General features: G+C 38.2%; 1 protein-coding gene across 1 annotated transcript in view; it reads right to left on the bottom strand.

The window, feature by feature from the left end:
• LOC100743641 (titin) overlaps positions 1–15,072 on the bottom strand; it is a 133,563-nt gene that overhangs the window by 87,908 nt on the left and 30,583 nt on the right. The window contains 14 exon segments of the mRNA XM_033323400.1: positions 627–813; positions 1,115–1,286; positions 1,569–2,088; positions 2,547–2,945; positions 3,529–4,531; positions 4,711–7,412; positions 7,791–8,045; positions 8,135–8,278; positions 8,687–9,203; positions 9,669–9,808; positions 10,527–10,699; positions 11,586–11,805; positions 12,413–12,814; positions 13,747–14,148. Of these exon segments, the coding sequence (XP_033179291.1) occupies positions 627–813; positions 1,115–1,286; positions 1,569–2,088; positions 2,547–2,945; positions 3,529–4,531; positions 4,711–7,412; positions 7,791–8,045; positions 8,135–8,278; positions 8,687–9,203; positions 9,669–9,808; positions 10,527–10,699; positions 11,586–11,805; positions 12,413–12,814; positions 13,747–14,148 (7,236 nt within the window).

Below are 15,072 nucleotides of genomic sequence, written 5' to 3'. Positions count from 1 at the left end.
TTTTTTTTTTTTTTTTTTTTTTTTTTTTTTTTTTTTTTTTTTTTTTTTTTTTTTTTTTTTTTTTTTTTTTTTTTTTTTTTTTTTTTTTTTTTTTTTTTTTTTTTTTTTTTTTTTTTTTTTTGATGGAAGAAGGAAAAAGGTTGGGACAGAGGTTTTTGGTGTTCGAATGGTTTCGAGTGTTTTCTTCTTTTTCTGTACTCGAATGGAATGTATGTGTCGTATCGATATCTCATGTACTGTGTTGCGGTTGTCGTTTTATCTTTCGGTTGCGTTATTTAAATAGAACTTTGTTTTTCTCTCGATTTTACTCGAACAGAAAACTTTTCATTCTTTTTTTCGTGTGATATATATCGTTGTGCCAATGTTCGATTTATCGACGGATTATAATTTTGTTTCTTTTGTATGTGCGTGCATTCTTTGCGATGTAACGGATAGATTTCATTTTGTCGGGGAATTTCTTATTGTTCGGTAAGATTCATGTGTACAAATTTGAAGTATGTAAAGATAAAAGAATAGAATATGTTTCAGTGAGGTATAATTAAAGTATAATTGGCGTTTGAGGAAACGCAAAGAATGCAACGACATGTCTATGTATGAGTTTCTCTGTTTGGGAGTAGTAAACTTACGTCTTGGTGAATTTTTCAGTACACCTCGATAATCGTCGCTCCTTGGTTTTACTGTTAGGGTGGTTTCGGTTCGTGACTCGCCTACGGAACTTCTCGCGATCACTTCGACCTTCCCATGATCGTATTGCCTCGTCTTGGGGATGTCGAGATGGTACATACCGTCGTACGTTAGTTTATACCGTGATCCCTGTGAAAAGATGTGACGAATTATAATGTAGAATCATGGTAAAAAATTACCATATAGAATTATAATTATACAGAATTATAATACAGGATTATAATATAAAATTGTAATATGAAAAGGGCCACAGAAAAGCATAAATATATTTCATAGAAAAATCTCTGCCACGAGTAAACTTCTTTTAGCGTTTAGTTCAGAAGAGTTAAATTTTAATGTTTACTTAGAATTCAAAATAATTTTTAATCAATATTACTCGGAATGTTAGAATTTAGTTTCCTTTTAAGTTCAGAAAAGTAATGATATTTACATTGACCACAGTATGTCCATTGATGATCCACATGACTCGCGGTCTCGGGTGACCAGTGACACGACAACAGAATCTGGACCAATCACCCTCTTCCACGGTTACTGGTTCAGGTTTGCTCACGAACGTTGGAGGTGCACGCACCTTCTCTTCTTCGCCCTCTTCCTCAGGTACTCTGAATAAACACGTTCGCGCGTAAAGAGATAGTTCGATGTACATTATGGTTAAATTATATATCGTAATTAATTAATGAGAAAAAAACATTAACTTTCGATATAACTGTTTCCCAAAATTTTTCAGCATCGTCTAAAAGATTCGATATATTTTTTCCTATTTAGCACGTTGACGCCGGCACCGAATGCACGCCGCCTCACGGGACAGACACGCGTGATCCACCGGTGGTACACGCCGGCGTCAACGTGTTAAGGAAAAGTTGAATTATCACAAAAATTCTTACATTTGCCATGCAGCTTCCATTTCTCTGATCTTCTCGATACTCTTCATGCCCTTTGGTAGTTGCGACTCGTAAATAATTCCAGGCTTGCCAGCTGTTCGGATCACCGCTCGTGTTTCGTCCATTCCGTAAAGATTCGTGGCTCTGCATAGATATTCTCCGCTGTCTTCAGGATATACCCATCCAAAGTTCATCGCCACGTAACCAAAGTCGTAAATTGGAGTGAATCTGTTCTTGTGTGGTAAAGGTTTGCCATTGAAGAACCATTCGACCTTCATGTTCGGATCACCGACAGGTGCCAATTGGCACTCGAACTTCGTGCTGTTCATTTCAACCAGCTCGGTTTGATCTTGGATCTGAGTGACGAAACGTGGTGGTTGTTTCTTATCCGCGTCGTAAAGATCGTCCTCTGTAAGGTGAACTTCCGAAGTGTATTTCTTGATGGTGGCTTCCATTTGCATCAACGCTTCCGACTTCTTCATACCCTTTGGCACTTGGTTCTGTAGGATGATGTTGGGCAACTCTGTGGAGAAAGTGGGAAATAGCGATATTGAATATTCGTATTGTAATTTGGGTTAAAAGTTAATTCCATGGAATGTTTAACTCACAGAGATATAATATTATGCATAATATTATGAAAAGTTATAATAGATGAATTATAGAAGGAGAGAGTTGCATAAAGTAAATCTGAACCATACAATTTCTACTTGGAAATATAGAGAAACAGCAAAAGGTTGCGAGAAGTTATGATAAAGAAATCATAGGATGAGAGAAGTTACATCTTACGTTATACGATAATTAAATTTCTATTTTATTTTATCGTATTATACGAACGCTAATGTCTATAAGTGTTACATTATAAGAATAATAAGAGAAAAATAAACATATTTTGTATTACAATTTTTTGAAGTAAAAAAAGAATAAAGATTCTCAACCATTACTAATGTTGTATAAGGAAATAAATAGAATTTGAGATCTTACTTTTGCATGATACCGATGCCCTGGTAGTGTCCTCGCCAAGATCGTTAATAGCTTTGCACACGTATTCTCCCGAGTCCTCAGGGTAAACGTACAAAATATCCATAGACACGAATCCCATATCGTACATTGTTCTGTATCTGTGTCCAGCTGGGATCAATTTTCCATTTCTGTACCACTCTATGCGTAAATTTGGATCGTCTTTTGGTTCCACGCGACATTCGAACCTAACTGGTTCAGATTCGTCAACGGTTGCTGATTGAATCTGCGTAATAAACCTTGGTGGTTGACGTGGTGGCTCTTCGGCAGGTGGCTCGCTTACTGGACCACGTTCTAATTCTTTCAGCTTCTCGCCGCTCATGCCCGAGGGCAACTGCGAGTCGAAATCTATGGTTTTCTTAGCTGGAATAATTGAAAATTTATTATCCATATTGTTATTATTACTGAACTAATAAGAAAATATATTTAGAATTATTTTTAGTAAGAATTAAGACGATTATTTGTTCGGTACTTAAATTAATATTCTTATGGTATTAAAAAAAAAAAAAAACGGCAAAACGACTATTTAAAAGGAAAATAAGAAAACGTTTGATCCATAATATAACTGGACCAGTCTCATTACGAAAGGAATTCAGAAGATTAAAAATTAATAATTATCATCAATACCAAAAAACTGTAACGAGTTCTAACGACTATAAATTGTCACCAACGTAAATTTTCCAATTATTAGTATTCCAATAATGATATTTAAAATATTTAAAAAATATATATTCGACATAACAAAATTTAAAATACCTTGTACCCAATATAAGAGAAAATAACTGGAGTAAAAGTATCGATAATTTTCTGATTATATAAAATCGAATCACGATCGTAAATTGATGAAATGATATTTCAAATGTATAATTTTTATAGAGTGATCCCTTCGTATGCAACAAATAAAAATTAATAAATCTTACGATACTATTCTAATTCAACTACGTACATTTGCACGTTATCGTAGCTTTGGTAGTAGCAGATCCCCACTTGTTCGTAGCTCTGCAAACGTATTCTCCACTATCTCTAGCATAGGTGTACGACATGTCCAACGAAATGAATCCAAAGTCGTTAATCTGGTGTACACGAGATCCGGTAGCGAACGATCTTCCGTTATGGAACCAATCGATACGCATGGTAGAATCGCCCACAGGTTCGACTCTGCAATCAAAGTGACTGGATGCTCCTTCCTCTACTTCGATATCCTTCAATTCCACAGTAAATTTAGGAGGATTAGGTGTTTCTTCCTCGGTCAGTATCTCGTCCTTCTTGTACAAAGCCTCTTCCAATTTCTGAATACTCTCCGTTCCAGTCTTAAAGTTGCTTGGCAACTGAGGCTCCAAGATAATTCCTTGACGTCCACGAACTTGAAGTTTGCACGACACAGTAGCTTCACCGTGACGATTCGTTGCTTTGCACGTATATAAACCAGAGTCTCGTTGGTAGCAATTAGCTACTTCCAAAATCACAAATCCAAAGTCGTGGATGGTTTTGATCCTGGTTCCAGCCAACAGAGGCTTTCCATTGTGGAACCATTCCACTCTCATGCTGGAGTCGTTGATCGGTGTTAATCTGCACTCGAAGTGCGCCAAGGAATTCTCGGTTAGAGTCAAATCGGATGGTGTCGTGATGAATTCCGGTGGTTTTCCGGTATCGTCGTCCGGAGTTGCAATACCAGGCTCGTTTCCAAGACCTTCCAGTTCAGCGATTTTATCTATCGTGCCTTCCATTCCCTTTGGCAGTTGAGATTCGAGAATGATGCTTCGTTTTCCAGTGCACTTCATCGTGCATGTGGTTACAGCTTCGCCGTAGTCGTTTGTTGCTCGGCAGCTGTATTCGCCGGAGTCTTCTGGATAGATTGGCGAAATTTCGAGAATCACGAAGCCGAAATCGCAGAAGGTGCGGAAACGAGTACCGGTCCGCAAAGGTTTTCCGTTCCAGAACCATTCGACCTGCGAAGAAGAGAATTTTATTCTTCTAGTAGTTTTATCTATTATCATTGATTAATTAATTTGCTATAAATTTCAATGGTAATATCGATACATTAAAATTTGTTATCTCGATGTACTACAACCTTTGTATCTCTTCTAAGTCTCTGTAAGCTACAGTAAAATAACAATGCAACAATTACCTTTAATTTTGGATCGTCGGTAGGTGTAAGTCTAGCTTCAAAGTGCGCGCTCTCGCCCTCGCGAAGGCCATCGATGTTGCTCAAAGGTACAGTGAACACAGGTGCCTTTCCTCGTTCCTCCACGATCTTTTCGTCTTTAGTGCGAATCATCGAGTCCTCCAAAGTCTGGATCTTCTCCAATCCACCTTCCATTCCTTTAGGAAGCTGACTTTCCAAAATGAGACTCGATTTTGAATAACATTTCAAGGTCGCCTTAGTCGTGTCTTCTCCATATTTATTGAAAGCTCTGCACTCGTAAACTCCAGAATTCTCTTCGTAACAGTATAATATATCCAAGATGACAATGCCAAAATCGTGGAAGGTTCTGTATCTGTGTCCATGAGGTAATTTCTTTCCATTGTAATACCACTCGACCTTCAGATCTGGATCATTTACAGGCGTCAGTCTAGCTTCAAAGTGAGCAGATTGTCCTTCAATCAATTTCGTGATGTCAGAAATTTGCGTGATGAACTTGGGTGGCTCTGCAACTGGAGTCGTTGGCGTGGCAGGTTGTTCGCCGCCATAACTCTCCAGTTCTCTGATTCTAGCGAGAGAATCTGGTTGTAACGAATCAAGATATACTCCGCTCTTTCCAAAGCATTTCAGAGTTGCTTTAGTGTAATCTTCGCCGTATTTGTTGCTAGCCTTGCATACGTACTCTCCAGTATCGTGGGCCATCACGCCAGCGATATCCATCACAACAAATCCAAAATCGGATACCATCTTGAATCTGGACGAGTGTCTCAAAGGTTGGCCATTGTGGAACCATTCTACTTTCATATGAGGATCTCCAACTGGAATTAAAGTACACTCGAAGTGAGCAGATTGGCCATCCTTTAGACCTTCCAGCGATTGAATATGAGTTGTAAATTTGGGTTTCTGTCCTTTAGATTTATCCACGCATTCTAATTCCACGCTGATCTCGGCGCGACCCCATTTGTTGGTAGCCCTGCAAGAGTAGGTGCCAGAGTCCTCTATCTTGGTTCCAAGAACCTCGAGAACCACCATTCCAAAGGCATAGACTGTTCTTATGCGATGACTGGCGTCCAAGACCTTGCCATTATAGAACCACTCGACTACCATAGTTTGGTCACTAGTTGGCGTGAGCGAAGCTTCGAAGTGAGCGATTTCTCCTTCGGATAGGTTAGTCAGGTTCTCGAATTGAGATGTGAACACAGGTGGATGACCTTCTTCACTCTCTGGCGGAGCTCCTTCCTGTCGTTTCAGCGATTCTTCGAGGTCCTGGATTGCTTCCAAACCCTCCTTACCTTTGGGATGCTGCGATCTTTCGATGATGTTCTCCTTGGTCGTACAGTAGATCGTTGTTGAAGTGAAAGCTTCTCCAGCTTTGTTGTATGCCTTGCAAGTGTAAATTCCAGAATCACGATCATAGACATCTGTCAAGTCTAAAGTGACGAACCCAAAGTCGCTGGTCATCTTAAACCTGGATCCATGTTCCAGAGCTTTTCCATTGAAGTACCACTCGATCTTCAAGTTTGGATCGTCCTTGGGCTCTACCTGACCCTCCAAATGAAGAGGTTCGGACTCGCCCAATTTGAATTCCGGCTGCAAAGGCACTGTCCAGATCGGTTTAGGATATTCTTGTTCTGGTCCAGCGTCTGGCCTTCTATATTTCGACAAATAAGCATCTTCAGCTTCTTTGACTTTCTCCAAGCCAGCCTCTCCTTGAGGATGCTGTGTCTGCAGATAGATGTTCTGTTTGCTGGTGCATTTGAGAGTTCCTGACGTCTGAGCCGATCCCTTCGAATTGGTAGCCTTAACAATGACCACCCCAGAATCTTCCTCGTAAGCATGAGTAATATCCAAAGCTACATAACCAAAGTCATAAGTCGACTTGAATCTTGCTCCAGTTGGAAGAGGTTTACCATTGATGAACCATTCGATCTTCATCGTTGGATCTTTTGATGGCTCAACGTTACATTCAAAGTGCACATTGTCACCTTCTACGCATTCAACGTTGTTCAGATGAGTGATGAACACTGGTTCCTCGTAAATAGGTTCTGGTTGTTCTGCTGAGGTGACATGAGGTTGCTCTAAGGCGTCGATCTTTGGAAGAGCATCGGGATGAAGAGTGTCACCAAGTAACCAGTGACGATCGACGATCTTCAAACTGCAAGTAGACACAGCCTCTCCAAGTAGGTTCGTGGCTTTACAAGTGTAAATGGCGGAATCATCGGGTCTTAAACCATTGATAGATAGTGTGACAAGGCCAAAATCAAAGGTACTACGAAGTCTGGTTCCAGTTTGAAGAGCCACCCCGTTTTTGAACCATTCAACGCGAAGATTTGGATCTGCTCTTGGCTCTACTTGAGCTTCCAAGTATACATGTTGACCCTCCACGAGTCTGTCGTGGCTTTCGAGATGTTTGGTGAAGACTGGAGCCTGTTGAGGCGTCGTGTCGACGAACATTTCCGGTACTTTGTTCATCTCCGCTTCTTTCAATTGAATCTTCTGCCAAGCATCTGGCTGAAGACTCTCGGCGTCGATAGCTGAGCGCGCTTTCACTTTCAGCGAAATCGAGGAAACTGCCTCGCCGGATTTGTTGATGGCTTTGCAAGTGTATACACCGGAATCCTCCGAGATTACTTTCAGGATGTCCAGGGTCACGTAGCCGAAATCGTGGCTCACGTGGAACCGAGATCCTGTTGAAAACGTTAAACATTGTGTGAAGTGAGAATTACGTTATGGTTATAGGTCGATGGTTTAAATTAGATTTGAGATAGATCTTTATTACAAAACACGGAATGTAGGAAAAGACAAATTAAGAATACTGTAGAGAAATTAAAGTGAAAGATTTTGAAATTAACTAACTGAATACAAAAGTTTCCAGGTTTAGATTTTGGATGGAGCTTTAAATTTTCTGACTATCGAATTTCTTAATTTCAAAACTATTTAAATTTCTAAATTTTCGAAAATGGAAGAATTAATAATAATAATATGACTGATAATATCTATTGTAGTTATAATGAAGTTCGTTAAAATATTTGATTATATTTTATCAGTTTGCATAAGAGACCTACCCATTTTTAGTTCGACTCCATTGATGTACCACTCGAATCTCAAACTGGCATCGCCAACTGGAACGACTCTGCATTCGTATCTAGCCATCTGGCCTTCCCAAAGTTCCGTGGGTCCAGTCAACAATTGTGTGAAGATAGGTTTATCGAATACCTTCTCCGGTTCTTCAGGACGACTTGGTCCTTTATCAGCTTCAAGTTGGGCGATCTTACGTTGCGCTTCAGGGTGTTGGGTGTCTAATTGAATGCTTGCTTTACCTAAATATGAGAAATAGCAGACGATAATTAACGTAAGTGTCAGCTTTGAAGAAAACATATATTGGCAGAGATCAAGTATTGATACTAACTCTTGATCTTCATCGAAGCAGTGGTAACTGCTTCACCGAGTGGGTTGGACGCACGGCACATGTACACGCCTTCGTCCTCTTCTCTCACGTGGGAGATGTCCAACGAGACATAGCCGAAATCATGGACTTTGGTGATTCTTGAACCTGGATAATTCAGAGATAACACGCTTTATTACTCGAATTCCCAAATTTTTCAACTCCGAAACCTTCGAACTTCTGAAAGTTCAGTTTCTGAAATTTGGATCCTTCAAATTCTTAAATCTTGACCTCTTAAACTCTCAAATTACTACTTTTCTAAACTTTCTAATTCTGGGATTTTCTATCTAATCCATTAAATTTTCAAATTGCCAAATTTCCTAATACCTAAATTCCTAGATTTCTAAATTTTCCAATACTCCAATCTCCGTATGCTTCAGCTTCAATTTCCTAAACTTTCGCGCATTGAAATTTTCAAATTTCTAAATTTTCGGATTCTCAAACTTTCGAATCTCCAAATTTCTAAATTTTCGAGTTATTAAATATAAGTAAACAAATGCATACGATTGTACTTACTTGTCTCGAGTGGGATTTCATTTCTGAACCATTCAACCTTCAACGTTGGATCTCCTACAGGAATCAATCTGCACTCGAAGTGAGCAGTGTGCCCTTCGGGAATAGCGTCGATATTTTGCAACGGTTGGGTAAAGACTGGTCTTTGCCTAGTTTGTGGTTCTGGTACGTCTGGTCTCTTCCAAGGTTGTTGAGCTTCCAATTCACGAATCTTGTCCATTCCTTCAGGACGTTGCGAGTCCAGAATAATGTTGTCCCTTGGAATAACCCTCAGCTCGATCGAGGATACGCATTGGCCAAGAGCATTGATAGCTCGAACGGAATATTCTCCTGCGTCTTCGGGAACAGCATGGCCGATATCAAGAGCCACATATCCAAAGTCAAAGGTCACGTGGAACCTGGAGGCAGATGGAAGCGGCTTGCCATTGTGGAAGAATTCGATCCTCAAGTTGGCGTCGTGGAGAGGCTCAACTTGGCACTCGAAATGGGCTGTTTGTCCTTCGTATACTTCAGTGGTACCCTAAATGAAATTTTACAATTTAATAAATAAACATTTCGAGTATATGAAAAAACCTTTGAAATTTTATGATATACATAACGTTAAAAGGTTGTGCTTTTATAATAGTATTCGTGTTTTTATAATAATAATACAAATGTTTTGGATTCTATGAAAAATGTTTCAAATATTTGATGGAAAATATCCCAAAAATTAACGATTTTATAATATACAAAATATTAAACGTTTCTAATTTTATAACAGATAATGATATTGCAAAATTTAGAGATTCTGCAAATCTACATTAATTACTGAAAAACATTGAAAATTTTATATTACGTATACATATTATAATATTACATTTTCTGTTTTTAATAACAAATAATAAAATTTGCAATTTGCTATAGAGAATATTAAGAAAATATAAATTCCTATAATTAAGAAAATATCTAGAATTTCAAATTATATAAATTGCTATGAATTCTTTACCCTGAGTTCAGTGATGAATCTTGGTGGTGTCACTGGTGGTTCTTCGACTTCTAAGCGGGCTGGACGTCCTTGAGCCTCGAGTTCACGAATCTTTTCGAGGCCATCTGGATGTTGAGTGTCTAGGAGAATACTGCGACGAGCTATGGAACAAATTTCATGTTAAAAATATTTTTCTCCAAGATACCAATAAATATGTACGAAAATATAAATTACTATTCCGGTTTATCCATCGATTATTCTCTTTTCTATTATCGGCTCAAGATTTATTTTCTATTCCTTCAAAAGTAACGCGTCGACTACAATTACGAACTTTCGATCTCGTACAAATATTACAAAATTCATCTTTCCTCCAACGATATCTATCGTCTCTAAAATCCATCTCCGATTTTCTTCTTGATTCTAAATAACCTTGATTTTTATCATTACGAATAGTACTCTTATAACGATTCCTTTCACATAAACAGTTTTTGTGCATTTTACTAGAATCCATAAATTGTTTGCCTCGTCTAGAGTTCGTGAAAGAAAACGAACTAAATCTAGGTTTTACAGTCGATAGATTTCCTCTTGGAAAATCCGAAGGCGGAGACGAAACTCTTTTTCTCTGATAGTGTTCCAACTTGTCGATTTGTTTTAGAGGTTTCCATGGGGGAAAACGGGGAAGGTGGTAACGTTTGTCTTTTGCTAAGAATTCGAGTAATTTCTAGTTAGAAACTGATGTTAAATAAAAACAAAGAAATTAAATAAAAAAAGTAAGAAATATTCAATTAAATCGCGTTATATTTGAAATCTATCATTTTTAATTTCTCCCTCCTTATTGTACTCGTTACGAAAGCTTGAATTTTAAATCGAACCACTTACAGCCAACTTTGATGGTGCAAGTGTTGACAGCCTCGCCAGCTAAATTGGTAGCCTTGCACATGTAGGTACCAGAATCTTCGGCATATGTATAAAGAATATCAAGAGCCACATAACCAAAGTCGTGTGTTTTGCGGAAGCGATGTCCTGTTCTTACAGCAACTCCATTTACGAACCTGCATTATAACGTTCAATTCGTTCAAATTAAACGCCAACATCGTAATAATTAGACTTAAACATTTAACATCGGTAGACTACGGATTTTTATGCAATTCTATATTTTTATTAACCCCTTAACCTACAACTACGGGCAAATGTAAATATTACGGGCATAGTCCGTAGTACGATGATCGGGCCAAACATATGTAATACAATACATAATAGCTTGTTTACGTTTTCAGCCCAAAATTCTCGAACGTAAATCGTAGGTCAAGGGGTTGATACTATCAAATGAAATGCAATCTACGTAATGATTTATTTCTTTCATTGAATGTTATTTAAACAAGCACTTCGCTTGGAGAATATTTTTTATATCATGTGGATTTTGTACATTTTTGCTTGTTTAAATGCTTCAGAAATGTGTAGTGTAGAGGACAGTTCAAATCATATTGTTGTTTTGCCTCAGTTGAGTATCAAGATCGTTAGGATACATAATAATAATAATAATAAATAAACTCCAGGCAAAACAATGTCACCGCTACGTGCAACCGTCGAACAAAGACGAATTTGAAGCGAATCAATTACTATACGAGTTACTATACGAATTATAATACGAGTTATACGAGGTATCGATTAATATCTATGAGTTATCTGCGAGCGATTATACACTGTTTTTGCGAATACGTTTGTACGAGCGACTTAGGACATTGTCTATATTTATTTATTATTTATTTAATTTATTTCACATATATTTGACAGGTTGCAACAGCAAGTTCTCGTTACCTATTAACCAATCCTTTACAATTCCACCAGAAATGCATAAAATTCAGCAGTTTAAATTTAGTTAGAGTTGCATTGTAGGTTAATGAAATTCAATAAATTCTAATTGATCGATTTCGTTACCATTCTATCTTTAGATTTGGGTCGTTGATGGGTTCGACGCGGCATTCCAAGTGAGCGTGTTCGCCCTCCTTTAGATCCAGGTTGTTCAATGGCGTTAGGAAAACAGGCTTCTGGTGTACAACCTCTTTTTCAATCTCTTGCTTCACTTCTACAGTCTCTAGCTCGCGAATCTTCTGCAAACGCTGAGCGTCTAACGTGTCCAAATACAGGCCTTGTTTCGCTGTTTGAAAGAATGGACAGTTGTTTATCTGTCGTTCTTTTCAAGCGAATTCTTACGCAAATAACGAACAACTTGTAAATTTTGATATAAGTCGAAAGGTTATAACATCTGTTCCGTATTCGAGACAGTCAAATGTCTAGTAATTCCTAAGATTTGCATTTATAGTAACAAAAAGCTATAGAGAAATCCTCTAGACAATATTATTATCTCGATGGAAAATTAATCTAAAATCTAAAGAAATCCTAAGGCTACCGTCACATAAGTTGTTTAAAGTCTAAAATATTTCTCAATCTTCGAAATTTCAAATACTGTTTGCTAGCTTTCTAAATCCACCACATCGCGATATATAAATTTTTCAATTACAAACGCCACCCATTAGTTTCCAAAATTCTCCACATCTCCAGCAAAACGTTGTTGCGATTTCTTAAATTTCTTAAAATTTAATAAAATTTCTATAAAATTCTATTTCCAAATATCCTAAACTTCTTAATCCACAAGGTATTGGCGCCCGATATCTTAAATTTGTTAATTTAGAAAATACTATCCCTCGATATCCTAAATTGTTTAATCCATAAAAGGCTTGTTTCAACTTTCTTTAAACACTTACAGTCGACGCTGATGACGCAAGTGGTAACAGCCTCGCCAACAGCGTTCCTCGCCTTGCACATGTAAGTTCCAGAGTCTTCCGGATAGGCGTAAAGAATATCGAGAGCCACGTAACCAAAGTCGTAGGTAGTCTTGAATTTATGTCCTTGAGGAATCGGTCTGCCATCTCTGTACCATTCAACCACCATAGTGGGATCGTTGACAGGCGTTAGAGTCGCCTCGAGATGGGCGCTTTTGCCTTCAGGCAGATGTTCGATGTTCTTCAATGGACGACCGAATTTCGGTTTCTCGGCGATGATCAAGTCCTCTTCGTCTACGCGTTTATAACGCGAATCGTCTTCTAGGTACTGTATTTTCTTCAGGGCACTTTCGTGTTGAGTTTCGCGAATAATCGAGGAGCGAGCTGCAACGTGGCATTTATGCAATTATCCATTCCTTTTCGTTATAGTAATTTCGCTTGGAGGACAGGAGGGTCGAGAATAATCGTAGAGATCGTTCTTTTCTCGTATTTCGTGGACATAGAAACGTACAAGAGGTGTAAACGAGTAAAGAATAAATATAAAACAAAGGGTAGAAAACAAGGATGAAACATCGAGAAAAGGGTGGTAATTCACTGTGTGTACAATTTACAAAAGCGGAACTACGTATTTAAGCGACGGAGAACTAGAAGCGTTGGAAAAACAGGGTTTCTAGGTTATACAAAGTGCTTGGTTACATCCACCTGCTGTCCCCGTGCGTGATTTCAACGTGGACGTTCGTAGAAGTATCGTTTTTTCCATTGTGACTTAGTAGTTGTTCGTTTTATAAATCACTTTAAAAGTCAGGAATATTTTTCAAGGTTCGAGAAAGCTGTTAAAGATACTTTTAGTCAGAGAACAAGTATCTTTAAAACTTTCTGTATACAGAATATGATAATACGATATAATTTTAGCTCGTTCTTTACACCTTCGATACAGTTTCAACATTATTATTATCTATGTTCGTGTCAACATTATTATTTTTCTTTTTTATTTTTCAACGATTTAACGCCCGTTCCATGCATCCTCGAAGCAGAAGCAAATAAAAAAAGATTTCTTCAATGTTCCTCGCGAAGGATGAGAATCGTATAAATCCTCCTCCTCCGCTAAAGTGACAACCCTTAATCGATATCGAATAATTTTTATACGATAACATTAATGTACATTATCGTATATTACCATGTCGATATTAACTTGCAGTAACCGTAAATTAATTTACCAAAGAGTCACGATACTTCTACCCCGCCATCCTCGACTTACACAGCATGGAAAATCCTCGAGGGAGATCCTCGTCTCTGTTTCACCCTCGACTACTTACATTTCACGTCAAGATTAATCGAGCTCTTCGCCGATCCCAGTCTATTGGTGGCCTGGCAGGTATAGGTGCCAGAATCTTCAGCATATACCGTGAGCACGTCCAACGCAGCGAATCCAAAGTCACAAGTCGTTCTGTACCTGTGACCGGTGGATAATGGTTTCCCATTGTGGAACCATTCCACCTTCATAGTTGGATCGGGGTAGGGCTCGATACGGCACTCATAGTGTGCGCTTTGTCCCTCGACCAAGCTGGTAGGTCCGTTTAGTTGGACAGTGAACGATGGTTTCTCCTTTACCACGATCTCTTCTTCTTCGCGTCGTTGATACCTGCTGGTGTCCTCCAGCGCCTGGATCTTCGACAACGCGCTCTCGTGCTGCGACTCGAATTGCAGGGCCGCCTTGGCTGTGTTCGGGAATAGGTTTGTCAGTGTGTCGTTGTACACGTGTCGTGAATAGCGGTGATATGTTCGATCGAGGTGAAAATGAGGTATGGGTGCTTTTAGTGTTTCTTTTTTTTTTTTCATTTTTTAGGACGATCTTTTCACGAAAATTACATTTTCGCTGGATGTTATATCGGATGCTGGACCGTCTTTGGTGTAATGTAGGTTGATGTTTGATTTCGATGGGAGGATTAATCCCTTTGCTACTGAGGCTCCAATGTGTTTGACTTTGTTTGCGAGTGACAACATCTTTGATGGAATTGTTTGTTCGATCGTTGGTGTGCATAATTGACGTTTAACAGAATTATCGATCATTAACATGGTATAAATTTGTGCCAGGGGAATTAAAGTCCAGGTATATGAGAATATACTGATTTCTATTTAGGTATTTTAGAAAATTGCATAGAAACGTAATATGTAGAATGAAACTTGAAATGTATTGAAGAGATTGTTGTTAAGAACTACCGTTTATTTATTTATTATAGTAAAGTATAGTTCAAGTGAATTTTTCATAGCAAAAGGATCAATTCTAAGTAATTATTGTTCAGTCAGTCATCGTTTCATCTTAATAAAATATTTCGAAAGATATTAAAAATTTGGTACAAAATATGAAGATATAAGACAGGGGTCAGTAAAAAAGCAAGGTATCATATTAAAAAATGATTTGTACGTGATCGATACGAAATGTCTATAAAAATTATAATCTTAATGTGTGATCAACGATGATGTATGTGAAATAATTGTTAAGAAAACTCAGCTGCGGCCAAGAATAAAAGATCTTCTTCTGCATTTCTTCGCGAATTTCGTAGTACAAAAAAGTATATTCGTGGAAGCGTCCAAAAAAGTTCTACCAACACTTCACCAAAAAAAAAAAAAAAAAATAGAAA

This window comes from Bombus impatiens, unplaced genomic scaffold, assembly GCF_000188095.3.
Source record: "Bombus impatiens unplaced genomic scaffold, BIMP_2.2 scf_0967, whole genome shotgun sequence".
NCBI lineage: Eukaryota > Metazoa > Arthropoda > Insecta > Hymenoptera > Apidae > Bombus > Bombus impatiens.
The sequence above is the reverse complement of the archived record's forward strand: the minus strand, read 5'-3'. Positions and strand labels throughout refer to the sequence as shown.